General features: G+C 54.2%; 1 protein-coding gene across 9 annotated transcripts in view; it reads right to left on the bottom strand.

Annotated features, from left to right (window-relative positions):
* The window catches only part of VWCE (von Willebrand factor C and EGF domains), a 31,419-nt gene extending 7,728 nt beyond the window's left edge, over positions 1-23,691 (bottom strand). Inside the window, exons 1-15 of one of the 9 annotated variants that reach the window (XM_030833989.2) lie at positions 22,892-23,139; positions 19,802-19,896; positions 19,591-19,680; positions 19,130-19,258; positions 15,352-15,468; positions 12,681-12,797; positions 11,656-11,784; positions 9,566-10,008; positions 9,390-9,483; positions 8,054-8,136; positions 6,283-6,370; positions 4,446-4,531; positions 2,779-2,896; positions 2,092-2,177; positions 658-754 (exon numbers count right to left, since the gene is read on the bottom strand). In XM_030833989.2, the coding sequence (XP_030689849.1) occupies positions 658-754; positions 2,092-2,177; positions 2,779-2,896; positions 4,446-4,531; positions 6,283-6,370; positions 8,054-8,136; positions 9,390-9,483; positions 9,566-10,008; positions 11,656-11,784; positions 12,681-12,797; positions 15,352-15,468; positions 19,130-19,258; positions 19,591-19,680; positions 19,802-19,896; positions 22,892-23,001 (1,882 nt within the window). In that variant the 5' untranslated portion in view covers positions 23,002-23,139. Of the gene's footprint in view, positions 1-657; positions 755-2,091; positions 2,178-2,778; positions 2,897-4,445; positions 4,532-6,282; positions 6,371-8,053; positions 8,137-9,389; positions 9,484-9,565; positions 10,009-11,655; positions 11,785-12,680; positions 12,798-15,351; positions 15,469-15,987; positions 16,170-19,129; positions 19,262-19,590; positions 19,681-19,801; positions 19,897-22,664; positions 22,802-22,891 lie in introns of those variants that run through there. The other 8 variants (XM_060303130.1, XM_060303131.1, XM_060303136.1 and 5 more) reach the window with 8 other exon arrangements.
* Positions 23,692-26,362: the final 2,671 nt, after the last annotated feature.

Here is a 26,362-nt window from a genome sequence, read left to right as displayed (position 1 = left end):
CTGCCAAGGGTGGGGGTTCCATCCCTAGTCAGGGAGCTAAGATCCCCCAAGCCGTGTGGCTCGGCCAGAAAAGAAGAAAAAAGATATAACATACAACTATGATATGCTATGTATCTATGACATGATAGATATATAGACATAGATGTATGTTACAGATATGTTATAGAGATAGACGTTATATCACAAAAAGAGACTAGGAAGATAAAACCATGAAGTTAACAGTGATAATGGGTCCTTTTTAATTTTTTTCTTTGCTTTCTGTATCTTCTAAATGTTCTATAATAAAATATCACTCTTGAAATAATGGAAAAGGTGAAAATTACTATTAACACATAAAGGATCACTTTAATTTCCTCTCCCTGTTCTCTAATTGTCTCACAGGTATGTTCCTTTATCACCCCACCTAGGCTGCAAGCTCTGCATATCTTCATATCTGCTTCCAGCACCCAGACAGGGCCTCCCTTGAGCAAACTGCTTTCCGTCCCTGAGCCTCAGTTTCCTCATCTCTAAAATGGGGTTGCCCCATGGGGTTGTTGCGAGGATAAGCAGAGATGAAGCATGTGTGGTGCTTTGCACAGAGAAGCCTGATACAGGGTTACCCCAGATGTGGGGGCCAGGGGTGCTATGCCATCCCCGGCCTCCCAGGCAGGGCCTTACCTGCTGAACAGTCAGGGCAGCACTGCCCGGGGATCCGAATCGGGTGAGGGCAGGAGTCCACACAGTCTGTCCTCTTGCAGCTCACTGAACCATCTGCCTGAAGGGAGGAAGAACTTCACCAAGACCCCACCTGCCAGGCCAGTCCCCACCTCCCCACCCCACGGGCCCCCAAAAGAAAGGACGGTGCTGCAAACTGGCTGGAGCCTGACCTAAGAGGCGTCATGATGCAGCTGGGAAGCGTCAGGGGTCCCCCCAAAGAGGACTGGCTACTTGGGAAAGGGGGTGTGAGCCTTCCAGAGAAAAGCCTTCCCATATCCCAGAGCTGGGGTTTTGGTCTCCTCGGCTTCCCGTCCCTTCCCCGCAGCAGCCAAGGCTGCACCACAACCTCATCCAAACTCTTCTCAGAGTTTCCCTGAAACCCTGGCTCACCCCAAATCTATGGAGTCCAATAAAATCCTATTTTTATAGAAAGCTATTCCACCGGAAATGTCTTTCAGAAGATGAAAGCGCCATATCCAGTTTCTTTTTTTTTTTCGTAAGAAGCTGGAGTTTTGTGTTATTTCCTTGTAATGTGAGTGCCCTAGATCAGTCCTGAAGGAGAAAAAGGGCAGCGGATGTACTCTGCTCCCCACTCTGATTCCAATGAGACGTTTCCAAGTTTTCTAAGGGTCTAAGGCTTTTTTAACAAATGGTGCATCAAAGGGACTTGAAGGGCGCGCTTCTCACGCGCTCATGTGCACGCGAGTCACCGGGGGATTAAAATGCAGATTCTGCGTCCGAGCCCTGGGCAGCCTTGAGGTTCTACCTAGGCTCCCCTGGTGACGCCAACGACACAGCCAGTGCAGGAACCTCATTTTGAGAAATAAAGCTCTAAGCTCAAGCGACTAAAAGCTCTCTTGAAGTAGAAAGGAAAGCCGACCGTACTTAAACATGAGCTAAAACGATCACGTTTCTTGGTAAATAGCTGTGTTTGCGTGTCTGTCAATCTGACTCTCAAAACTCATGCACCCTCACCCGCTTCCGAAGAGGTGAGGTCACGTGACTCACATTAATGGAGGAAGCCTCGCGATTTCACGGAAAAGGCCTTAACTACTAGGCCTCGGGCTGCCCAGCTCCCTCTGTTATCCGTGCCCCGCGAAAACCTGCTCCTGGGAATCCTATTTCCAGCTCCTTAGGCCAGCAGCTCCCCGCACATGCACAGTGGGTCACACAGCACTCTTACGACAGACAGACTGCCAAGCTCTGTCATCCTGAAAATCTACCGAGGACAGAAGAACCTGGATCCCAGCCCCTTCTGTAAAAACGGGATGTGATAGCATGGAAGCGAGACTGGGACAGGCCTGAGGTGGCCCCGCTTCTGCAGGGGCAGGGATGCCCGGCCCGGGACGGGGAAGGGCGGGGGAAGCAGCTGAAGGCGCGCAGGTTGTCATTCACCTGGCAGATGCATAACTCACAGGGGTCACCGGGAGACCAGATCTGTCCGACCGGAAACTCAACCCCGTTGTCGTCCAGAGAGCAGCCTGGCCAGGGGACAGCGGGGGAGAAAGGACGAGTGGGCAGAAGTGCCGAGGAGGGTCCTGAATGCCCGCGGGACCTACAGCGCCACCCAGCAAGGACAGACAGACACCTCTGCTCACTCACACTGAGTCCACGCAGCCACCCACTGGGCCCAGAGCTGCCTGCTGCTGCCGCCTGGCTCCCTCAGTCAGTGAATTTTCCTGCCTAACAAGAGCCTGGTACACACAGGCACGCTCACACAAACGTCCACGTCCACACACCCCCACAAACATAGCCATTCACACACACAGAAACCACTCCCACACAGACACATGCACACAGATACAACAGACACACAACAAAAACACACGGACACACACTCAAAAACACACACACAGATACCACACAAACACGCAGACACGTGTACACAAGCTCACACACAGATGTCACTCACATACAAACTTAAAGCACACACACAGACACACACACAGACACACACAACACACACAGAGAGCACTCACGCGCACACACACAGTCTCAGCGGGTGAAGCTCAGGCTCCCCCGGCTCGGGCATCCAGGCCTGGTGTTGGGTACAGCCTGGGATGCAGGGCTAAGCGGCCTCACCTGTCATGGGTGCGGGTTCCCTGCAGGTGAAGCAGCACTGCCCAGGGCCCAGCCACCACTCCTCACGGGGGCAATCCAGTTCTGGACATGGCGTGAAGGAACATTCCACCTCCCCATTCTGGAAGAGAGCCAGGGGGCACAAACCAGTGAGGGCCAAAGAGGAGGCTGGCAGGCTGCCATCATCCCCCTAAAAGTGACAGATCTCGGGCTTCCCTGGGGGCGCAGTGGTTGAGAGTCCGCCTGCCGATGCAGGGGACGTGGGTTCGTGCCCCGGTCCGGGAAGATCCCACATGCCGCGGAGAGGCTGGGCCCGTGAGCCATGGCCGCTGAGCCTGAGCGTCCGGAGCCTGTGCTCCACAACGGGAGAGGCCACAACAGTGAGAGGCACGCGTACAGCAAAAAAAAAAAAAAAAAAAAAAAGTGACAGATCTCCAGGGAGCAAGAGTGGAAGGAACGGTGAGTCCTTCCCTGGGGGCTGGGGTGAGGCTGGGAGAGGGTCCCAGGAATACGGCGACTGCGTGGCTGCTGGGTCCCCGGCTGCCCTAGCTTAAGCCTCCAGAACCTCTTCCCCTCACCTCTGCAATAGCTTTCTGCTCTCACTCCAACGCACTCTCACCTGCAGCCAGAGAACTTTCTCAGGCACCAGTCCGATCACAACACTCCACCACTTCAAACCCTGGGCAGCTCGCCAAGTCCAAACCCTCTGCCTGGCTGGCAAAGCCCTTCACGACTGAGACTGACGCACAGGCTGTCGCCGCCCCCTCGCAGACCCCCTCCCCTAAGCACGGCCCCTTGGCTGATGAAGGTCACGTCCTCCAGGCGCCTGGATGGTTCGTTCACCCCCACTCCCCAGGGAGCAAGGAAGTACCTACAACCACCTGATGCTGGGGGCAGAAGAACCCAGCTCCCTGGCCTCTGGACACACCCACCTCTGCGGTGCCACTCACACTCCAGAGCTCCCCGTGGCATCAGCCCGAGACCCCCCTTCTCGTGGCCCCTCCCCCTGCCTGACCTGCTTCCCCAGCCAGTCTCTCCCGCGAGCACTCCTTCAGAAAACCACTTACGCGAGAAGCCCACCCCAGGCCCTGTTCTTGGAACTCAGCCCAAACAGGATCCCCGCCTCAGCCGCATTTCCAGTCCCTCTCGCGGCCCGGGCTCCAGCCGGAATGCACACCCCCAGGCCTTAGAACATGCCCTGCTCTCTCCCGCCTCCCGCCTTCTGTTCACGCAGTGCCTTCTGCCGGGCACACCTGTCTCAGCTCCTCACCGGGCTGTCCTAGTTATCCTTCAGGTCTCAGCTTAGCATCCCTCCCTCCAAGTAGGCTTCCCTGAAGCCCACAGTCTGGTTAAGAGCCCCGCTCCCCTGTCCATTGCCCACCTAGCTGTGGGCCCCTGACAGAGGGGGCTGGGGCTGTCTTGTGCTCAACTGCGTCCCCAGCACCCAGCATTGTCCCAGGCACACAGTAGGTGCTCTATAAATAGCAATGCTGAAGGACGAACTTCAAGGAGACTGCGGGAAGGCCTTGGTGAATGCTAAGGCCCCTTTAGTCTCTTTCTCGCCTCAGTTTCCCTTTTGCTGCATGGCAGCTCCTCTTCTCCTGGTCAAGGCATCCTGAGAGTGTCGTGTGCCCTGCCCCTCCCCAGCACCCACCCACTCAGCCCCCTACCTGGCAGACACAGGTGGTACACTCGTCACCACCACCACTGAACACAGCCCCGTCTGCATACCACTGGCCATGGAAATAGCATCTCACTGCGGAGGAGAAAGGAAGAGGCAGCTCAAGGTCTTTGGGCAGCTAAAGAAAAGGGGGAGCAAATGGGTGGGGGGGTCTCTGGGAAGAAAACACACCCCCACAATACTCCATGGCACACCCACACCCAAGAGCCCAATCGCTGCTCCCCTCCAAACCCTCACCTAAAGGTACACCAGTAGTTAAAAATTGACAGAGAGGGACTTCTCTGGCCATCCAGTGGTTAAGACTCTGAGCTCCCAATGCAGGGGGAACGGGTTCAATCCCTGCTCAGGGAACTAAGATCCCACATGCCTAACGGTGCGGCCAAAAAAAAACTGACAGAGAATGAACCACATGCAAAATAAGGTCCTTAACCAAGAAGGATGGGAAGCCCGGAATAACTAAAGAGTAAGAGAAAAGAAGAAATGAGAAAAGATGGCCCCAGACACCTACAGGAAGGTCTGGGAATGCTGCCAGCCCCTGGAGGCAGGGAGGATTCAGTGAGAGCCTCTCATCTGAAGATTCCCCCATCCCTGCTGGTAAAAACAACCTTAAAAACCTGCCGGGGGCTTCCCTGGTGGCGCAGTGGTTGAGAGTCCACCTGCCGATGCAGGGGACACGGGTTCGTGCCGCGGTCGGGGAGGATCCCACATGCTGCGGAGCAGCTGGGCCCGTGAGCCATGGCCGCTGAGCCTGCGCGTCCGGAGCCTGTGCTCCGCAACGGGAGAGGCCACAGCAGTGAGAGGCCCGCGTACCGCAAAAAAAAAAAAAAAAAAAAAAAACCTGCCGGGGCCCACCTAGCTTTAATCAGAGGGCACTGGGTTCAAATCCCAGCCACACAACTCACTACGGGCAAGATACTTAAACTCTCCTAAGCCTCAGTTTTCTCATCTGTAGAATGGAATTAACAATTCCTACCTCACAGGGAGTATATTGCCTGTTCAAAAAATGTTTTAACTAAAACTAATATAACATTCGGGACTTCCCTGGTGGTCCAGTGGTTAAGACTCTGCGCTTCCAATGCATGGGCGCAGGTTCAATCCCTGGTCGGGGAACTAAGATCTCACATGCCGTGCAGCGTGGCAAAAATAAATAAATAAATAAAATTAAAATAGCATTCAAAAGTCAAGGGAAAAATAGTATTTAATAAGAACACTAGCTTTGAAATCAGGTAAGCTTGAGTTCAAGCTCTGCTCCTTTACTCACTGGTGTGTCTTTGGACAGTGATGACCTCTCTGAGCCTCAGTTTCCTCATCTATAAAATGGGGCTATGAATAGTACTCCCTCAGGGCTGCACCACACAGATTCAATGAGATCAGGACTGGCAAGGGCCCCACAGAACAACGGCCCAGAGCCAGCAGTGACGGCCATGAGGTCATCTCAGGAAAGAGAACCACATTTTAACAAAAGACTAACTCATTAGTGGGGCAGGGGAGACACCCTCCCAGTCTCGGGACAGAGCCACGCCAAGGGTGGACCCAAACCCCTTCCTGTCTGTGTTAAAGGCACCAACCCCAGCAGGGGGCAGGCTGGGCCGTGAGCCCAATCTAGCATCCAAACCACTATGCACACAGTAGGTGCTCAATTAAAACGGGCACTTTGAAATGCTTCATTTGATCTGAGTTTCTAAAGCAGAAATCAATCTCCTTCCTCTCTCCTCCACTCACCACCCCCCCCAAAAAAACATACTCGAAAGACACCGCTCCACCCCCATCATTTTCTACAAAAAAGCTAAATTCACCCTGTCCTCTCCCCACAAAGAGTCCCTTACCTGGCACACAAGTACAGCAATCCGACTTCAGGGAGGCCTGACAGGGGCCGGGAGGACACTCGGGGGAGATGCAGGACACATTTCCAGCCTGAGGAGGTGAGAGGTGGTGCAGGTGGGGGAGGGTAGACCGTCAGGCCCAACAGAACCAGCTTGTTCCCTATTTCACACCACCCTCAGGATTCCTGTCCCACATGAAAGCCTCCTAAAGGAAGCTATCCTGGGACTTCCCTGGTGGTCCAGTGGTTAAGACTCCACACTCCCAATGCAGGGGGCCCCAGTTCGATCCCTGGTCAGGGCTACATCCCGCATGCCACAACGAAGTTCCCGCATGCCACAAGTAAGACCCGGTGCAGCCAAATAAATAAATATTAAAAAAAAATAATAAAAGGGAAGCCATCCAAGACCTTTAAATGCCACCATGGTCACACAAGGATACGGTGCTGGGGCCCAGTACCAGGATGTATTATGGTGTAGTTTCCAACATCCCCCTTTCCAAGACGAGGAGCAGACCAGACAGCAGAGCACGCTGCCTTCCTCATGAAAATGGACGAGCCTAGCCTCCCATGGCACTGCCCCCCATGGCATTGCCCCCACCATGGCATTCCCTCCCATGGCATACAGAAGCTCCGGAAGGATGCTGAGAAGTGGAGAACAGAGGTTCCTCCACCAGAGACACCTTACCGTGCATCTGAGTTTTGAACCAAGTGACTAATACTGGCCAAGGAGTTAAATTTAAAACTCAATTTTTAAAAATTGAAGTTAAGACAAAAAAGCCCCCGGCTTTGGAGTCAGCCAGACCTGAGGTCCAGGGTCTGCCCCTCCAAGTCGTGTGACTTTCGGCAGAGTATGTCACCTCTCTGAGCCTCCGTCTCCCTATCTGTGAGATGAGCTGGAAAAGGCACCTCTGCTGGGGTTGCTGAGGATTGAGTGAAATGTGATCAGGCACGAAAACGCTTGGCCACTTCACAAGCGTGGCACACAGGCAGGGCTCAAAAATGGCGGCGGTAGCGATCTACGTGCCCCCGCCCCTTTACATTGCAGCTTCCGCCATCACTGCCAGACCAGGGCTGCTTTTAAAGATGAGAGGCAGTGAGGGCTGGTGGGCAGAGCCTGGGCTTTGGATGCAGAAAGGCCACGGCTCAAATCCCAGCTCTGCCACTTCCCAGCCTCAGTCTTTCCACCTGTAGAATGGGGACTGTAAAGCCGACCCAGAAGAGCCACCAGGAGCCTCGGGGGAGGAACTAGATGGAAAATACCAAGCCCCTGCCTGGTATGCACCGGGTGCTCACGATGCAATCCAAGAGACAGCCTCTGGCTGGGTCTGGCACACGGTAGGAACTTAATAACTATTCTTGGAAGAGTGAATTTGCCTCAAGCAAAATACTCTTAACAAGCTGAGTCTGGTAACGAGCCTTCTCCCTCCCAACGCGGCTACCTTTATTGTGCCGGCAAACATTTTGCCTGGAGAGAAAAACGGCCTCCCTGGTAGGAAGTTTCCGAGGGAGTTGCATCCCCTCCCCTTCCTAGACAGATGGACTCTGTCTGCATGTTGGCTCTTTTCTGCTCAGCAAAACCTCCCTGACTCCACACACTACGGGTTTCCCATCCCCCACGCTTTTAAATTCCACAGCTTGCGACCAAAATCCACAACCTGAGAACTCTCCCTCCATTCAACGAGCTCACCTTTAACATCCGGTCTTTCCCTCTTCCTCTAAAACCCCCAAAGGTTAAGAAAACACCCACGAGGCTTCAGGGATCTTGTGATGCTCACCAGACAGACACAGACAGTGCAGTTCTGGTTGGGAGGTGAAAACACGTCCCCTTCAGCCCGGATGACGCCACTGTGAAAACAGCCTTTGAAAGACAAACAGGAGTGGAGGCATCAGACCTCTTAAAGTAGAGGAAGCTTGAGGTCTCATTACTTTTCCAGGCATAATGTACCTGGAACCTTCTCTCACTGGCTCGGATGCCCCAGGAGTGACAGATCTAGGTACTCAGGACGGTGTGGTCCCAAGACCCCTGGAGAACTACAGGAGACACCCACACAGGGTGCCCTGGGAGGGTCCCATTTATGTCTGATAAACCCAGAACTGTGTTGAAAGCATGGCATTTTATTGCCATAAGGCAGGAAAGGCAGCCAGACAGCCCCAGGTGCCAAACCTGGCCTGTCACCTGAGTGGCTTTGGACCTGGATGTGTCACTCAACCTCTCTGGGACTCAGCTGTCTTTACTGTAAAATGGAAATACCACCACATGCCCTGCAGGGACTTGGAAGGATGCACAACCTCAGATGTAATGTACACAGCAATTTACACTCAGGGCTTAGTACACAGTAGGGACACAGTAAAAAATCACAATTATCATTAAGAAAATCAGTAAGTTGCATTTTCATTTTAACCCTTAGGAAGATTTTTTCACTGCTGCTTACCTTACCACCAGGTGAGGTAACACCTCACCACCTTACCACCAGGAGCTTACCACCAGGAGCTTCATAGAAATGTAGCCGCTCAGGCCCCTCCCCACATCTACTGAATGAGAATCTGCATTTTAACAGGATTCCCAGCGATTCACGTGCAGGGTGAGTGTTAAGGAGCTCTGCTGAAGGACTTGGTAAGATTTGAGGTCTTTATCCTAACAGCAATGGGAAGCAAATGAAAAATTGTCAGCAGATTGTGGGAGGGAATCAGAACAGGGGTAGAATTTATAAACGATTACTCCTCCTGCAGTAGGAGGGGGACAGGGGCAGGGGAGGGGACTGCAGAGTGGGTCTGGAGAAACTTGCTGAATGAAGGAATAAATGAAAGAACGAAGCTCAAAAAGGATCCCCGGAAGGTCAAAAGTTCCCCTTGAGAGCACAGACCAGTGGTTCTCAAAGTGTGGTCCCCGAAGCAGCAGCGTCAACATCACCTGGGAACTTGTTAGAAATGCAAATTCCCGGGCCTTACCCAGCACCTGCTAAATCAGAAGCTCTGGGGGCTAGGCCCAGGGATCACCCTTCAGGTGACACACGGAAGTCGGAGAACAGCCTTTCAGCTGCAGAAAGGCTAGGAAAGGGAAGAGGCAGTACCATGTGAGAAACTCACAGCCTTCCCCAGACCAGCTCCCACCTGTACACAATGGACAGCATCCCCCATCTCCGGAGGGAATCGGGTGAGAACAAGCAGCTTCACACGTCACCTTTTCACAGGTCACCTCCCCATCCTAGAAGCAGAAACTGGAGTTCCAGCCACCACAACGCCCCAGACACCAGACCAGGGAAGCCCGGGGGACCCCTCACACCCACCTCGCACCAGCACTGGGAACAGCCAGGCTCTGTCCAGCGGCTCCCGGACTCATGCATGGCTCCCAGGTGCCAACAGGCAGAGGGCCCTGGTGCCAGCTGTGTGGCCTCAGGGCCCCTGGGCAAGGAAGGGGTCACCACCACCTTCTCCTGGATTCGTGAGGGAGGTCTGAGGGTCCCCAACGGAGAGGGACTAGGCACTGGGGTGGCCATTGGGGCAGACAGTAGCTGCGTCAGGGCAGAAGCAGAGGACGTGGGTAGTGCAGGTGTGGGAGATGGCAGTCGTGTGGTCCTGACTCCAGTTGCGGGCCCTGGAGCCCCAGAAGGAGGGCTGTGCCCTGGGGAGAGGGCGGGCCGGCCTGCCTCTGGAAGCAGCAGTAGCATCTTAGGGGGGTGCTGCAGGGGCTGCAGGATGGCAGATGGGGCCAGCACGGCTTTGGGGAAAGCTGAAACGGAAACACAGAGGTGTCTGCAGGGAGGCAGCAGGGGCAGGAGGCGAGATTCGAGGGGCGTGGACTCAGGCCTACCACCACATATCACTGAATGTGTCTGGGCCAGTTTCTTCAACAACATGATAGGTCTAATACCACCAGTTCAACCTCAAACTAATGGGGCTGCGGTGACGATCAGGGGAGAAGATTGATGAAAAAGTACCACGAGCAGCCCGAAGTCACACGCCGGCGATGCGGGAGGTCCAGCTGCTTCATATGCAGCAAAATCAGAGTCTTCTCCCTTCCCTTCCTCGCTGGCCGCAAAGGAGACTCGGGTTTTCCTGAACCACGCAGACCTTCTCTAAGCCCTCAGGGATCCGACCTGGGAGTGACCCTTCCCTACTCCTGACAAGTCAGGAGTGTGTCCCCTACTCTCCCATCCAGCTATGGCTTCCCAGGAGGAGATGCAGAGGCTCAGGGGGAGGAAAGGCCCAGGGTCCTCTCTGGGCCCATGGCAGACAGGCCAGCTTCCAAGAGGATGCCTCCCCTGAGACACACACACACACGTAGGAACAGTGCACATTTTCCCTGCAGATGGACAGCAGCTGCCCAACAGTCTGAAAGACAGAAAGACAAGAGGGCGGGGCTTCCCCGGTGGCGCAGTGGTTGAGAGTCCGCCTGCCGATGCAGGGGACACGGGTTCGTGCCCCGGTCCGGGAAGATCCCACATGCCGCAGAGTGGCTGGGCCCGTGAGCCATGGTTGCTGAGCCTGTGTGTCCGGAGCCTGTGCTCCGCAACGGGAGAGGCCACAACAATGAGAGGCCCGCATACCGCAAAAAAAAAAAAAAAAAAAAAACAAGAGGGCGGCGAAGGAGGCAGATGAGGGGCAAGGGTGAGAGATAGCAAAAAGGAAGAGAGTCACAAATCAGAGTGAGACGGGGAGAAAACTGGTTGGGCTGGGAGGAGGAAACGGGGTGGCTGAGCTCAGGCCATCATGGGCGATTACACGATGGAAAACTGGCCCTGGATTAGAAAGAATGCCTCCGGTACTGACACGACATTACATGGACGATTACAGGCACGCTGTTAACTCATGGCAGGGATCTGACACCACACTGTCCAAAGTGTCCCCGTGAGCCCAGGTTACTGGGACTCCTATGTCACAGGTTCCTCTATCATTGTTTTTTGGTGGTTTTTTTTTTTTTCTTTTACTTTTTGGGGGGAAACAGTAGGGCTGGCGAAACAGTGAAAGGAAAATAAAAGAATGGATAAAGAGGGCTTCCCTGGTGGCGCAGTGGTTGAGAGTCCGCCTGCCGATGCAGGGGACACGGGTTTGTGCCCCAGTCTGGGAAGATCCCACATGCCGCGGAGCGGCTGGGCCCATGAGCCATGGCCACTGAGCCTGCACGTCCGGAGCCTGTGCTCCGCAACGGGAGAGGCCACAACAGTGAGAGGCCCGCGTACCGCAAAGAAAAAAAAAAAAAAAAGAATGGGTAAAGAAGTGGAAGGAGACAGAAAGGATGAAAGGGGGATGTTGGAAATAACAAACGAGATGAACTGAAAAAAAATTCAGGGGGAAGGAAGGGGGCCCGGTCTGGGAGGGTGGGGCCTGGGGGCCCGGAGGCGGGGCCCAGCGCCGGGTGGCGGGGCCCAGTGCTCACCTTCACACGACACTCGGTCAGCTCGGAGCCTGAAGCCAGGTCGGCAGGTGCACAGGAAGCTGCCCACGGTGTTATGGCAAGAATGGTGACAGACTCGCCTCTCCAGTGGCCTCCGACACTCGTTTACATCTGCGGGAGAGCCTCGCTACCGACGGCTGCCTTATCGGGGCTACCGAGTCCTTCTTCCCCCATCCCTTACCCCAAAAGGCTGGGGGAGTCTCCCTGCCATGTTCTTATGGGGTCCTTCCCTGCCCCAGCGTGCCAGTGTGACTCAGATGTCTGGGAATGGGGCTGAAGTCTAGCGCTAGTCTCCTTGGAAGGTTCATACATCCAGCAGGCATTTAATGAATGCACCAGTGACTCATACCCCAGCACTGTGCAGCAATGATTAAGTGCTGGCTGGTGGGGATGGGCCCCACTGGGAATCTCACCTCCAAACCTTCCACCAACCCACTGTTGGGCATCAGGTGCTATGGGCCCTTCTGAAAAAAGAGTCTCAAAAAATGACCACACTGCTCAGGGCAGGCTTCAGGACAAACACCCAACTCTGCTAGAACAAGGTCTTTTTTCAGGCCCATGGGATCCCACCTTCAACCCATGAGCCGAGCTCAAGCCAAACATGCCAATCCCTTTCTGGAAATTTCTGCAATGGGCTGAGAAAACAGGGGTCTCCTTCTAAACCAGAGGAACAAAGACATAACGTGCTTTATTTACCAAGGGGAGCTAAGGCAGCCAAGAAAATGGGTGAGCAGAGAGGAATCCTTGGGGTGTATCTGGGAGAGGGTGGAAGAGGAACATAACAGGATGAAAGTGGCATGTGGCCAGGAAAAGTCCGAGACGGGGTCTTCCATTAGGAGCCACGCCAACCCCAGGGAAAGGCAGGCTCTGAGCAAAGGCTCAAGCGCTTGCCGGCTCCAGGGAACCAGGAGGTCCAGACTGTTGACCTTTCCCTGTCCCTGGGCTCGCCCTGTCCGTCTTCCTGATTGGCAGCCTAAGCGTGAAGACAACAGGGTCCCCTGCCTTACCTACACAGGAGTGCCGGTTGCCGTGCAGATGGAAGCCAGTTCTACAGGAACACCTGTAGCTGCCAATGCTGTTTTTACATCTCTGCTGGCAGGGGGTCCCAAGGCATTCGTCGGTGTCTGGAAGGGAACAGGACACAGCTGGAGCTCATTTCCCCGTGGAGTTTTGGAAATAGGAGGTCCTCTCTACCTACCTCTCTCATCACTATCTCCTACCCGACTCGTAACCCCTCTCCTTCTCACCACCCACATTTAGTCTATCAACTCCTAAGTCCTCCCTGGACCAGCCCACTTCTCTCCACCCTCACTGCCATACCCTAGCCCAGATGCCCTGGGCTTTGTCTCTGGCCTAGAGGATAACAACAGCCTTGTGTGTCTCTCTGCCCCTCCTGTGCTCCTCCCAAGACACCCTCTACAGAGCCCCCAGGATGTTCTGACCAAAGGGCACCTCTGATCAGGCCACTTTCTGCTTAAACTCCCTCCAAGGCTCCCACAAGCACCAATGCAGCACCACGAGTCCTGGGCTGCCTTTCCCACCTCTCTCCTTGCCCCTCACCTTTACTCTGGCCCAAATTCTTGCCATCTTCCAAAGGCACCATGCTCTTGTGGCCCTCCCCCTTTGCCCATGTTCTCCTATCTGCTTGGAATACCTTCCCATCTTGTCTGGCTGGAAAACTCCTACTCATACCTCAAAACTCAGCTTCTATACTACCTCCTCTGTCAAAGCTTCCCCAAGCCATTGTTTGAAATTGGGAAAAAGCTGGAAATGATCTGCATGTTCATCAGTAAGAGAAGAGTTAGTAAACTACGGGATATCTGCACTGCGAAGTACCAGGTAGTAGCTGAAAAGGATAAAGCAAGTCTATTGACCCTGATGTGAAGAGATTTTCATGACAGATTGTTGAAGGGAAAAAAGCAGGCAGAAGAATGACTGGGTTCACATGGAAGCCCTAATGTGATCTTGAGAAAGTTAACTTCTTTAAGCCTCAGTATTCCTACCAGGAAAATGGAAATAAACAGTACCAACTTCAAAGGACAATTTTGAGGACAAAATCGAGAAAATGCATGTTAAATGCTTAGCATGGTGCCAGGAATACAGGAGTTCAACAACTGTAAGCCACCCATCTCTTATCGTCATCTCTCCGTAAGTGCACGTGTGTGTACATACACATACTGGGGAGAGGCAGGCAGGGCACTCATCAGATTGATAACTAAGTGCCATGGATGAACTGCGTTCCCTCCAAATTCATAAATGGAAGCCCTAACCCCCAATGTGATGATATTAGGAGGTGGGGCCTTTGGTACATAATTAGGTTTGGATGAGGTCTTGAGGGTGGGGCTCTCACGATGGGATTACTGCCCTTAGAAGAAGAGCCATGAGAGAGCTTGCTCTCTCTCTGCCTTGTGAGGACACAAAGAGAAGGTAGCTGTCTACAAGGCAGGAAGAGAGCCCTCACCAGTAACTGAGTGGGCCAACACTGTGATCTTGTACTTCCCAGCCTCCAGAACTGTGAGAATACATTTTTGTTGTTTAAGCCACCCAGTTTGTGCTATTTTGTTATAGCAGCCCAAGCAGATACTAAGACACCAGGGCTATTCTCTAGGGAGCATAGAGGTTGGGCGTGGGAGAGATGGCCTGGGGCTAGGGCCATGACTTTTAAAACTTTTAAAGAGCTTCCCTCGTGGCACAGTGGTTGAGAGTCCACCTGCCGATGCAGGGGACACGGTTTCGTGCCCCGGTCCGGGAGGATCCCACATGCCGCGGAGCGGCTGGGCCCGTAAGCCATGGCCGCTGAGCCTGCGCGTCCGGAGCCTGTGCTCCGCAACGGGAGAGGCCACAACAGTGAGAGGCCCACGTATCGAAGAAAAAAGAAAAACTTTTAAAATAATTTATGAAAATTTCAAACACCCAGAAAATGATACCACAGTATCAAGGGGAGCTTCTGTCTTAGCTGCCTTGTTAAAGAGAGAATGTTTCCCGACATAATTTCTGTAAATAAAAATCATTTTTAAGGAATGAGTCATTATTTTAAAAGGTCTCGCTCATCCTGTTCACTTAGGAGAAAAGATTCCTTCTCTCCCCTGGGTTCCCACGGCACTTAGCCCCTCGACCCAACCACATTGTTCTTCCCCTCCCACCAGACCGGGGGTGGGGGGAGTGGGGAGGTCGCTGGGGGGCAGGATGTTTTCTTCTTGGCTGTGTGTCTCCAGAGCCCGGCCCAGCACCCCGGCAGGTGGCTGAGGTGACTCTGTCGCAGCTCGGCTCTCCCACAGAGCCCCCGGGACGTGTCACCTGCCCCCTCAGCCTTCCCCCAGCTCAGTGGCCTCCTCCTTCTGGTTAGTCTCAGCCTCTCCCCTCACCCCCACCACCCCCCTACCCTACAGTGATGGCAGCAGCAGTTTCTCCTGAGTCGTGGTCCAGAGCAAAGGCCCTGGCATCAGACGCGCCCGCATGCAAGCTGACTCCGTCTGCCCCTACTGACAGAATGGCCTTGGGCAAGCCTCATCCAGGAAGTGAGGATGAGAACAGCATCTCCCTCAGAGGGCTGTGGTGAAGCTGAAACGCAATCATGCCTGGAGAACACGCGTGGGGCCTGGCAGGGCCCTGAGGTCAGCACCAGAGCCTAGCGACGGTGGCGACGGCACCATCGTTACCCCTTCCAGAGCCACTCACCTTGGCAGCTGTGGCGGTCAGCAGACAGCTGCATGCCCGGCCCACACTCGCACACGAACCCGCCTTCCGTGTTCACGCAGTGGCCCTCACAAGAGGAGCTTAAACATTCATCGACGTCTGGGGAGCGAGGAAACACTCTTGCATAGCTCACGCTGAACGTGGTTCGGGTGTGGGGAGAATACGCACCCCACGAGGACCCTGTGCCCACTCGGGGCCTGCCCTCAGCAGGGTGGAACCCACCCGCACCCCAGGAAGAAAGAAGGCACCGGGTAAGTCATACAGCTTTAGGGGTGCCCCCAGAGAGAAGAGGCCGAAGGGCCAGGTCTCTTTTGACCCATGCAGAACAGACAACGGAGAGGCTGGCTGAGACAGAACTATTTCCAGTGGTCCCACCTGCAGGGCAACCCCAAAAGGGCAGGGGGAATGGGCAGGAAGGCTGGTTAAATTCCCTTAAATGCTTATTGAGCACCGCCTGCGTGCAGCAGACCTGGAAGGGGGCTGCCGAGGACACAAATGTCACTAAGGCACAGTGCTGACTCTCCAGATGGCTGCAGCCTGAGAACGTAGGAGCCACAACACACAACCACGACACACACCCATGAGAGGCCGGCGTGCAGCCGGCGGTATGCACCCTACCAGGGACCGCCCGGCCACGGCAGGTGTGTGCTGGAAGGGAGGTGGGCTGAGAGGACCAGGAGGCATCAGGAGGGGGGCCCATAGAGCGCAGAGTGTCCGAGAAGCTTCCGGGAAGCACAGGGACCGCCGGGAGCCCAGGCTGGCTGAAGCTCAGGTTCCCGCCGGGGCAGCGTGAGGCCGAGCTGGAGAGGTGGTGGGTAAAGGCTCAGCGATAGAGCGCAAAGGAGTCCCGAAGCTTCTGCCCGGGGTGGGGTGACTGGATCCAAGTAGTGCTTTAGGGAGGTTCAGGCCTGAGGGGGGAGGGGGCTGGGAGACAGATCTCCCCAGCCCGGCTTCAAGGCAGCCCTTCCTATCTCAGAACCATGAGGACCTACGAGGTCAGCTCTGCCCACTCCAGTCTACTCTGCCCACTCGAGCCTCCCTCCCACCCCCTGGCCCCCATGCCTGCTGGTCACCTCCGTTCTTTCTTGCTCTTCCCACAGCAGGTACCTTTGGGACCACACCCACCACTTCTAAGAAGCCCACCTTGATTCACCCGATCCCACTGGGCCCCTTGTGATGGTGGCCAGGGCCCCACTTCCCTGCACTTGCTTTGACATTGGTCTCTTGGCTTTTCCTTGGCCCAGTTTGCCTCTGCAATGAGAAGTGTGTCTGGAAAGTACTTCAACCTTCTGGAAGGGGTGTGGGGCGGGGGGGGCGAGCACCAAAACTCCTTCATGGGACCCTTGACCCAATAGTTCTCTTTCTGGGAATAGTCAGAGGGGCTGACAAGAAGCCTCTTTATCGCAGCATTATTTGTAGCAGTGAAACACTGCAGACAAGCTAAGGACGGATAGCACAGAACTGGGTACTTAGATTATAGCAACTACATCTGCAGCCGTTCAAAATGATGTTGTATGCTGAGCAGCAGGGACTGTCATCCTGCCCTGCCACTACCCCCGGGCTTCCATCCCCACCCCGGGCCCAACTACCCTCCCTTCCTGCCCGACCAGATCCAGCCGCAGGTCCCACCGCTCCATTACCGAGAGCTCATGCCACCCAGTTCCTGCATGCTGGAGGAGCCCAAGCCAAAGAGGGGGAGAAGGTCGTGGCCCCGGAAAAGTTCTCATTTCAAGGCACACCTGCGAACCCACACAGGTGAGAAACCTTACCACTGTGACTGGGACAGCCGTGGGTGGAAATCTGCCCGCTCAGATGAACTGACCAGGCACTACGGCAAACACACTGGGCACCGCCCCTTCCAGTGCCATTAGTGCGACCGGGCATTTTCGAGGTCAGACCACCTCGCCTTACACACGAAGAGGCACTTTAAAATCCCCAAACAGTGGATATGACCCACACTGGCAGACGAGAATTCAGAATTTTTTACCTTTCACACTGTCTTCCCGGTGAGGGGAGGAACCCAGTTGGAAAGCACTACAATCATGGTCAAGTTCCCAACAAGTCAACTTGTGAATGGATAACCAGGAGACATGAGGAAACCAAATGACAAAGAACAGATGGGGTCTGTGACTGGATCTTCTATCATTCCAATTCTAAATCCAACTTGAATATATATTCTTGGACTTACAAAACGCCAAGGGGGTGACTGGAAGTTGTGGATATCAGGGTATAAATGAGATCCCTGAGCTGGGGGGAGGGAAGACCAGAATCCCTTGAATTGTTTCGATGCAATATAAGCATATAGATCACCTTGTATTCTCTTTGCCTTCTAAATGCCATTATTACGATCTTAGAAGAAGAGGAAGAAATTCAGGTACAGAAAATGTGTTTTAATAGCCTACACGATGGTGCTCGGTGAGCCTTGGTTCTAAAGGTACCAAATGAGGCCAAAGTTCTCAAACTGCTGCACACTTTGACAAGGAGAATCTATTTTTGTCCTCCGATCTACATTTATGACCTAAGTCAGGTAAATACACACGGTGTACTTTAACCTTTTTATGCAGACAGTCTGTTAGGCACTGTGGTTTCAGATGTGCAATAATTTGTACGATGGTTTATTCCCAAGTGTGCCTTAAGCAGAACAGATGTTGTTTCTATACAGCTCCTTGCCTTAATAAATACGTAATATAAATTTAAGCAAACTTCTATTTTGCATATTTGTAAACGATAAAGTAAAAAAGTGAACATTTTGTGGAGTTTGTATTTTGCATGCTCAAGGTGAGAATTAAGTTTTAAATAAACCTATAATATTTTATCTGAAAAAAAAATGATGCTATAAGGACTATTTCCTACTCGCAAGACAAAGTTAAGCGAGAAAAATAATGAACGAAAACTATAGATAAGGTATGATCCCAATTTTATAAAACAGACAGATGGGCACGCCTGACACACATATACCCACAGTCATACACTCTCACAAACACCTACACACCCAGGGGACAGGGCAGGGAAAAAAAATAACTTCATTTTCTAACAAATATCTCTGGGTAGGGACTTCTAGGACAGGTTTATTTTCACCTTTCTACCCTTCTTTTACTTTCCAGATGTTCCAAAAGAAGTTATTTTTTACTTTTATATTCAGGGGAAGAAAGGTTACTTTTAAAAAATACAAATTAAAAAAATTAAAAAAGGCTTTCAAGCTCTCCGGAAAGATAGGTAAGAAACTGGTCACGGTGGCTGCCTCTGGGGACAGTAACAGACTGTGCACAGGGAATTTTTTAAATGCTGAACCAATAATACTTTTGCAAAATAACTACTGAGTTTCTCTCGGCTCATCTTTCAAATGTCACTTTCCTGAGGGAGGCTTTCTGCGGTCATGCCCACCTCCAGTCCGGTTCCCTGTGCCCCTGTGGGCCCTGGCACTGTGCACTCCACAGGTGATGGCCCCATTATGGGGGGGACTGTCATTGTCCTTACTTGCCTCCCTGCCTCACATTCTGAAGCAACATAAGAGCAGGGACTGCCCTCGTAACCCCAGCCCCAGCTCAGTCCCCGGTCCACGAGGTGTGCTCAATAAGTATTTGTGAGATAGCAGAAGGGGCATATTTCTTGTGTGTGCCTGCCTGCCTGCTCACTCTTAAACTTCAGAGCTGCTCGTGGCTCAGCTTTGCTCTGGCATCTCTCCGGAGACCGTCCTGGGAAGACAGGGAAGGGACCTCATTCCCGCCTGCCCCCTCCCCGCTGCTCCCACGCCTCTCACCGGTACACCTGATGCCGATAGCTGTCTCTGTCATCGAGAAGCCCACGGGACACACTCGGGCCACCTCCTGACAGCCACCATGGTTACAGGTGAGGTCACAGCCGTACTCCCCACAGGGTCCATGGGCTTCTGAAACAGGCACCGCACCTGTGAGCATGCGCCACTTCACAGTCCCAGCCGCCCCCGCCTTCCCCGGCTCCTCCTAAATTCTGCTGGGAAGGGGGCTCTGGAGGCAAACAGGCCTGAGTTTAAATTCAGCTCTGCCACTTACTGGCCGTGTAACCCTGGGCGAGACACTAGCTTCTGTGCCTCAGTTTCATCATCTATAAAATGGGAATGAGAATGCCTACCTAATAGGGTTGTTTGAAAATGATATATGCTAGGGCACAACTGCCCAGTGCCTGGCACATTCTCAGTGTAAATAGAGTTCTTCCCATCAGCCATTGCCCGCCCCCAGTTACCTGGGCAGGTGGGCCCTTGCTCTCCATCCTGGCAGGAGCAGACATTGGGAGAGATGCAGATGCCACTCCCGCAGCCAAAGGAGCAGAGGGCTGAGAGGATAAAGACAGGTGAGGGATTGGGGACTGGGGCCCCCAATCTGTCCCTCAGGCAAGCCCAGGGAATGAGCGCCCTGCTGTGGAGGATGTTTGGGGCATGGGGACAGGCACTTACGAAGGGTGCAGTGTCCACTGCCCATGGAGGGCGCCCAGCCAGGGCAGCAGCCACTCCCGAACCCCGAGAGGCAGACGTGGGGGCCCAGCCGGCGTCTGCAAGAGAGGAGAGAGCACCTTCCACACTCTGTACCAAGGGGAGGATTCATCTACTGGGCAGTGAAAGCCTCCCAGCCAGTCAGTATGTCAGTCAACAAACAGTTCTGGAGACCTCCTCCACCCCCCACTCCTCGGGAGGACAATGGGAAGTTTCCATAGAAAAATGACTCAGACAGTCAGTCCCTTCTGGAGGCAGGACAAAGACAAAGGTATAAGAGAACAGACACTAGTCTCCTACAGATGCCTGCCACGTGGACACAGAGCAAAGAGGGTCTAAGAGCTGAGGATAGAAGACCGCAGTGGATGAAGAGCCGCAGGGATGGCTACCTCAGGGCCTTTGCACTTGCAGTCCCCTCTGTCAGGAACGTTCTTCCCCAGACACACACAGCTCCCCCACTCCTGTAAAAGGTCTCTCTGCTTATGTCACCTTCTCAGAGAGGCCCTACTTGTCCACCCGTACCTTGCTTTATACTGCTTCATAACACTTGCTTCCTGGGACATTAAATTACTTATTAGTTTGTTGATTTGTTCATTGCCTGGCGCCCCTACCACTCCCTGAGGACAGGGGCTTCATCTTTTTTCTTCAACTCCGCAGCAAGGGCAGCGCCTGGCACATCATAGGTGCTTAATAAATGGCTGTTGAGGGAAAGGTTGAGAAGGGAAGCCAACAGTAAAGAAAAAGGGGGAACTGGAGAGAAGTCATTCCCCAGGTGACATCTCTGGGATGGGGGAGGGGGCATCAGTGAGCTGCCCAAAGGAGTGAAGGGGAATCCAGTGTGCTCGAGGCTGGGTGAGGCAGTCCAGCCGTGAACAAGCCACTTTCCCCACCTTCAAGGGGCGGACAAGGAACCAGGTATAACAACATAGCAGGACAAGTGCCAGAACATTACAGGCTATGGAGGCCCAAGGAGCTCAGGGGAGGTTTCCTAGGCTGAGGCTGGAGAGAGAGTAGGAGCAGCCGGTGAGAATAGAGGAATGTTCTAGACAGGAGCTGCATGTCCACGGGCCTGGAGGGGGACAGAGACGATGACTAGAACTGGTTCTGGGATGGGATGGGCAGAGGATGATGAAGTCCAGCCTGGTTTGAACTGGGAATCCTGCTGCAAAAGAATAGGGAAAAGAAAACCCTTCCCAGGGACTTCCGTGGTGGCACAGTGGTTAAGAATCCACCTGCCCATGCAGGGGACACGGGTTCGAGCCCTGGTCCGGGAACATCCCACATGCCACGGAGCAACCAAGCCTGTGGGCCACAACTACTGAGCCTGCGCTCTAGAGCCCGCAAGCCACAACTACTGAGCCCGCGTGCCACAACTACTGAAGCCCAAGCACCTTGAGCCAGTGCTCTGCAACAAGAGAAGCCACCGCAGTGAGAAGCCCGCGCACCGCAACGAAGAGTAGCCCCCGCTCACCACAACTAGAGAAAGCCCGCGCGCAGCAACAAAGACCCAACGCAGCCAAAAATTAATTAATTAATCAAAAAAAAAAAGAAAACCCGGGCTTCCCTGGTGGCGCAGTGGTTGAGAGTCCGCCTGCCGATGCAGGGGACGCGGGTTCGTGCCCCGGTCTGGGAGGATCTCACGTGCCGCGGAGCGGCTGGGCTCGTGAGCCATGGCCGCTGAGCCTGTGCGTCCGGAGCCTGTTCTCCGCGGCGGGAGAGGCCACAGCGGTGAGAGGTCCGCGTACCGCAAAAAAAAAAAAAAAAAAAAAAGAGAGAAAAGAAAACCCTTCCCAACTGTGTTCTATAGAGCACCCATGATGTGCCAGGCACGGCAGCAGGCACTGGGGACGTGAATGGAAAGACCCAGTCTGCTCTGCGGGAGAATAATCTGTGTCAAAAGTGACAAATATTCTAGAAAGAGAAACTCAGGACACATGGCAAAACAGAAACGTCTGCAGAAAACTGTCCCTGGAGCCTCCAAGAGCCTTTTCGCTCTCTGAAGTCATCACAGAAGAAGAGGCCCTGGAAGTGGGTGGGGGATGCAGCAGGGATGTCTCACCCGCTGCCCTCGCTGGAGCGATTAGGGCAGCAGCTTGGGAACGAGAAGCCGGCAGCTCCTGCTCCTCAGATGGGGCTCTCAAAGGGACAGGGGTGCCACCAAAGCGGCAGATGGAAGGATTCCCGGGAGGCTGGTGGAGCCTCACCCTCAGGTGGGCAGGGGCCGAGCGCCCGCCAGAGCGCCCCAAGGAACCTAGGGCGGGCGGTGACGGGGAGACAGGTGGCAGGCAGGAAGGCTCTGACACGCCGCGGAGCCGGGCCGATCTGAGCAGGAACTGGCGGTGGCTGCGGAACACACGTGCGAGTTGCGAGCCTGGCGGGGCCGCCCCCCCGCGCGCCCCCGAGGCCGTGGCCGCGGGCCAGGCCGCCCGCTGACACCGTGTTCCCTAGCTCGGAGCATCACGCACACACGCGCTCGGCCCGCGGCGGCCCGGCCTCCGCCGGGAGGAGACGCTAGGGGAGGGCGACATCAATCGGGAAAGCAAAGGGGCAAAACATCCAACCCCCGCCCGCGCGCACACACAGGCGGAAACCGAAACATAACCCAAAGAGACCCCGGCGGCTACAAGGTCCACGGCGTGCGCAGAGCCTGTACACAGGGAAAGCCCCCAGCCTCAGAGCGGCCAGAGCCGCGGGGCAGGCCAGGCACTGCCTAGGCAGAGCCACGGGCACGTTCGGGAGCGAAAGCCAGCCAGTCCGGAGACCAGGTTGCACGTCCCGGGGTCCCTTCGCCAGGGATCGGGGCTCCACGGGACTCAGTGCGGCTCACCTAGCGCCTGGATCTCCGTTCCCCCCGCCAGATCCCAATCAGGACAGCCCCGGCCAGGGGCGCAGAACGGGCACCCGCCCAGAGCACAAGCTGCTGTCCCTTTGTCCGGACCTCCTGGGCTGCGCCCGCGCGCGGACAGTGGCCCAGGGGGACGCCCCTCCGCGCCTCCCCGCACCGCGCCGGTAGCGCTCCCGCGGAGGGGCAGGGGAAGGGCGCGGGGCGCTTACCTCTCGGCCCCGAAGTGCCCGGGCGTCTTCCTCCCGGTGTAGCCACGGGCCGGGGTCCCCGGCAGCAGGAGCGCGACGCAGGCGGCCCGGAGGAGCAATCCGGCCCACATGACCGGCAGCGGCGGGTCCCCCCGGCTCGGCTAGGCTCCGGCGCCGAGCGCGGGGGAGGGGGCTGCCGGCCCTCGCCCCTCCTCCTGGCGCCGCGGGGAGCGAACCAGCGAGCCCCGAGCTGGCACGCGGAGCCGAGCAGGGGGGCTGGGGACTCCGAGAGGAGGGGCACGGGGCCGCGAGGAGACTCGGCGGACGGCTGGGCGGGGGGTCTCTGGCACCTCGGAACGAAACACACAAAAGGCAAAGGCGCCCGCCTGCCGGTGGCCATCAGGGGAGGCGCGGAGCCCGGGGCGGGGGCAAAGATCAGGGACCCCTGGGGGCGGGGTTTCGTCCTCGGCCCACACCCCCGGCCCGGGTTTGGGAGTCGGCTTCCTGCGAAGGGCTATGGGCGTCAGACTGAGGCCCGGGGAGGAAAGAGACTCCGGGAACAAGGCTGCAGCAGGAGGCTGCGCGCCCCGGGCATTGCTGGTCTAGGTAGATCCCGAGATGACTGTGTTGTACAACGTGGGACGCTGGGTCGTTTCGCTGCTGAGCACTTCTAGGCCGGCCCCCAGCCTGCCAACAGGTCTGCACCCTAACCCTGGGTGCGCCGGTCAGTGGGTCCACCTGCTCCCTGGTCAGGGGGCACTAGACAGTCTGGAACCCACAGATTCCTCTTTGTCCCCTTCTGCAGCTGCCTCAGGTCACAGTCAGAAATGGTAGGCAGGGAAGTGGTGAGCAGGTGGCGGATGAAAATCAGGACCATCCAGCTGGGAGAAAGCTGAAAGGTTGACTAAATCCTACCTTCAGCTCTGTGCAGGAACCTTCCCTAGCCGCCCAGACCCCATCAGTCAAGCTTTGGCTTAAACACTTCCAGGGACGAAGACCTATCAAAAGGCAGCCCAATCCAATTTTGAGTAACTCCATTTGTTAGGAAGTGTTTTTTCTTCCCAGTTCCTTTGGTTCTACCTCTGCAGTTCCCACTGGGTACCTCAGCCTGTCACTAAAGTCCTTAACACTGGTGGCCACAAATGAACATGGTGTGCCAACAGTGGTCTGGACTCTTGCCTCCTTCCTTCCAGATGCCATACTTCTAACAACACAGTCTAATATTACCTGGCTTTTTTGGCAACCCCATGATGCTGCTAGTTCATAACAAAGTTTACAGTAAAGGGAAGCCTCAGATGCTTTTTGTTGTCATGTCTTTTGTTATTAAACACAAGCTACTAAGCCGATTTCCTTACCTGAACCTGTGTGGTTGAGTTTTTGCAGATGTTCACTTTAGGGCTGTTATCTCACCTTGTTAGTTTTGACCCATGTAAGTAACACATTTTCAACAAGTAGGTTGCCAAAATACTCTGTATCGTGAGATGAATGCTACTTCCATATTTATGTCCATTCTGAGTCCTAAGGACCCTTAGGCCGTCTTTCCTTTTTGTCTCAAACATCCAAAGGTGCACTTTCCCCCTCTGCCGTTCAGACTGCATTCCTCACTGTCACTTACAAAGTACTTCAATGCCCACCTTCAAGGTCCAGAGTCAGAAATCTAGCCCTGAATTATTCAATAGGGATAAACAAAGCCCTTCCTTCACTTGAGCCCGCAAAATCTATCGCACCACTGCCCTTATCATTCCTACCTAGACCACCACTCGATGCCAAATAAGTGCCCATTCTTCCTGGCCCTAAAAGCTACCCGCAAGTTCTTAACACATTTACACGGGACAAGGCTCCTTTTACACACCTGGCACTCCTTGTGCCATCTTCTCTCACACTTCCGCACACCTCGGCTTTCTCCGTTCTAAACTCGACTACTTTAGGGTGCCCCAACCCCTCCATAGCTCATCCCTGTAACTCTGGCAGGCTTTGCTCCACGTTGGTCAGTGGGCAGCTGCAATGACTGAGACGCAAGTTTGTGCTTAAAGAAGATCCTCATCTACCCTCAGCAGGAGAGCTCAGGACATTTAAGACTAAATTCCTACCAGTGACTTTTGAAAGAAACTTCCTCAACAGCCCTGACATTTCTCTCATTTCCCATTTCTTTGACCTTACGGCATTCACCTTGCTCCTCACATCGTTTGCGTCTTTAGTTTGGTTTTCACCATTTTCTGCTTTTCTTGTCTTTTGGTTTGTTTGCCCTTGAGGCTTCTCAAAGTTTGGACCCTGAGAGTCGCTCACTTAGTATCATTCATCTTCAAGGACCAGTTCGGGCACTTATTGGTTCCTCAGTGTTTCCTCCCCAGTTCTGTGGCTTGTGGCTTCTCAGTTACAATAGGGACCCTCCACCGAGGGCGGAGGATTCAAGTTGTTGTTGGCTGTAGAAAGAAGGCCTCTGGCTTGTGACCCTTCCAAATGGTCATGTGATGAGTCACTGTTTCTATTATTCTCCCAAAGGTCCATTCGTGCAGAGGCCTGGAGTGAGGCGAGCTCATCAGCGCCTACATGGAAAGGAGCCATTCCAGCTGGCTGTAGCAACGCTCCAAAGGCAAACTTTCACCCTGGGAGAGGTGATTAATGGTTTTAAGAGGGATGTGGGAGTGTGGCAGTAGAGCATCAGTCTCCAAAGGACTGCTGGAATTCAGTCCGGAGTGAATATACCCAGGATTGTAGGAAACAAAAAACTACAAGGACTCCAGTTTCCAGAGTCAAGACTGAAGCCACTGGTTAAGTAATAACCTTCTACTGAACGTAGCAGGTCTCCGTGGCTGCAGGTCAGACCACTGAAAAGCATCAGAATCATAATCCCACCACATTCTGTTTTTCTGACCTTGGCACCTTAGTCAATCCTCCCATCTAGGATTACATTTTTTAAATCATCACAATCTGGAGGCCGTTGCTTGCCTGCCTCACTAAAGCTGGTCTCTGGCATGGGGGCAGCCTTTTCAATTCAAACCATGACTTGAAGAATTCAAATCACAGTGTTGAGTTTCAAGTTCAAACTGTGGTTTTTGAGAGATGATTATTTTTTCCCCTAAGACTCTTATCCTCCACCCTCAGAAACCCCAGGAGAGTAAGGGGAAAAGAACCGTAAAGAAACACAAGGAATGCTTCCAGGGAAGGAAACTTACTCCGGAAGACCCCCAAAGCAGAGATGCTTCCTTGCTCTTTTCCTTTTAAGCTAGAATCTCTCAAAACCACAGTTTGAACTTGAAACCACAATTTTCCTGACACTGTATCAAAGGCTGGTCTTAAAGGAGCCAGCCAATATGCCTGGGATCAACCCTGCTCCACTGCTGGGACAGAGCAGCCTTTATTCCCACTGGATCACTGGTGGAAATATGGGCCCAGACACTCTGACCCACTGAGCTGAAAGAAGACAGGCTCTGTGTGCTGGATAGAAGGGTGAACCCCAAATGTGCCCTTCTCCTGTATTTTCAAACCTAA

Source organism: Globicephala melas, chromosome 8, assembly GCF_963455315.2.
Source record: "Globicephala melas chromosome 8, mGloMel1.2, whole genome shotgun sequence".
Classification (NCBI taxonomy): domain Eukaryota; kingdom Metazoa; phylum Chordata; class Mammalia; order Artiodactyla; family Delphinidae; genus Globicephala; species Globicephala melas.
This window is presented reverse-complemented; position numbering and strand designations above follow the sequence as displayed.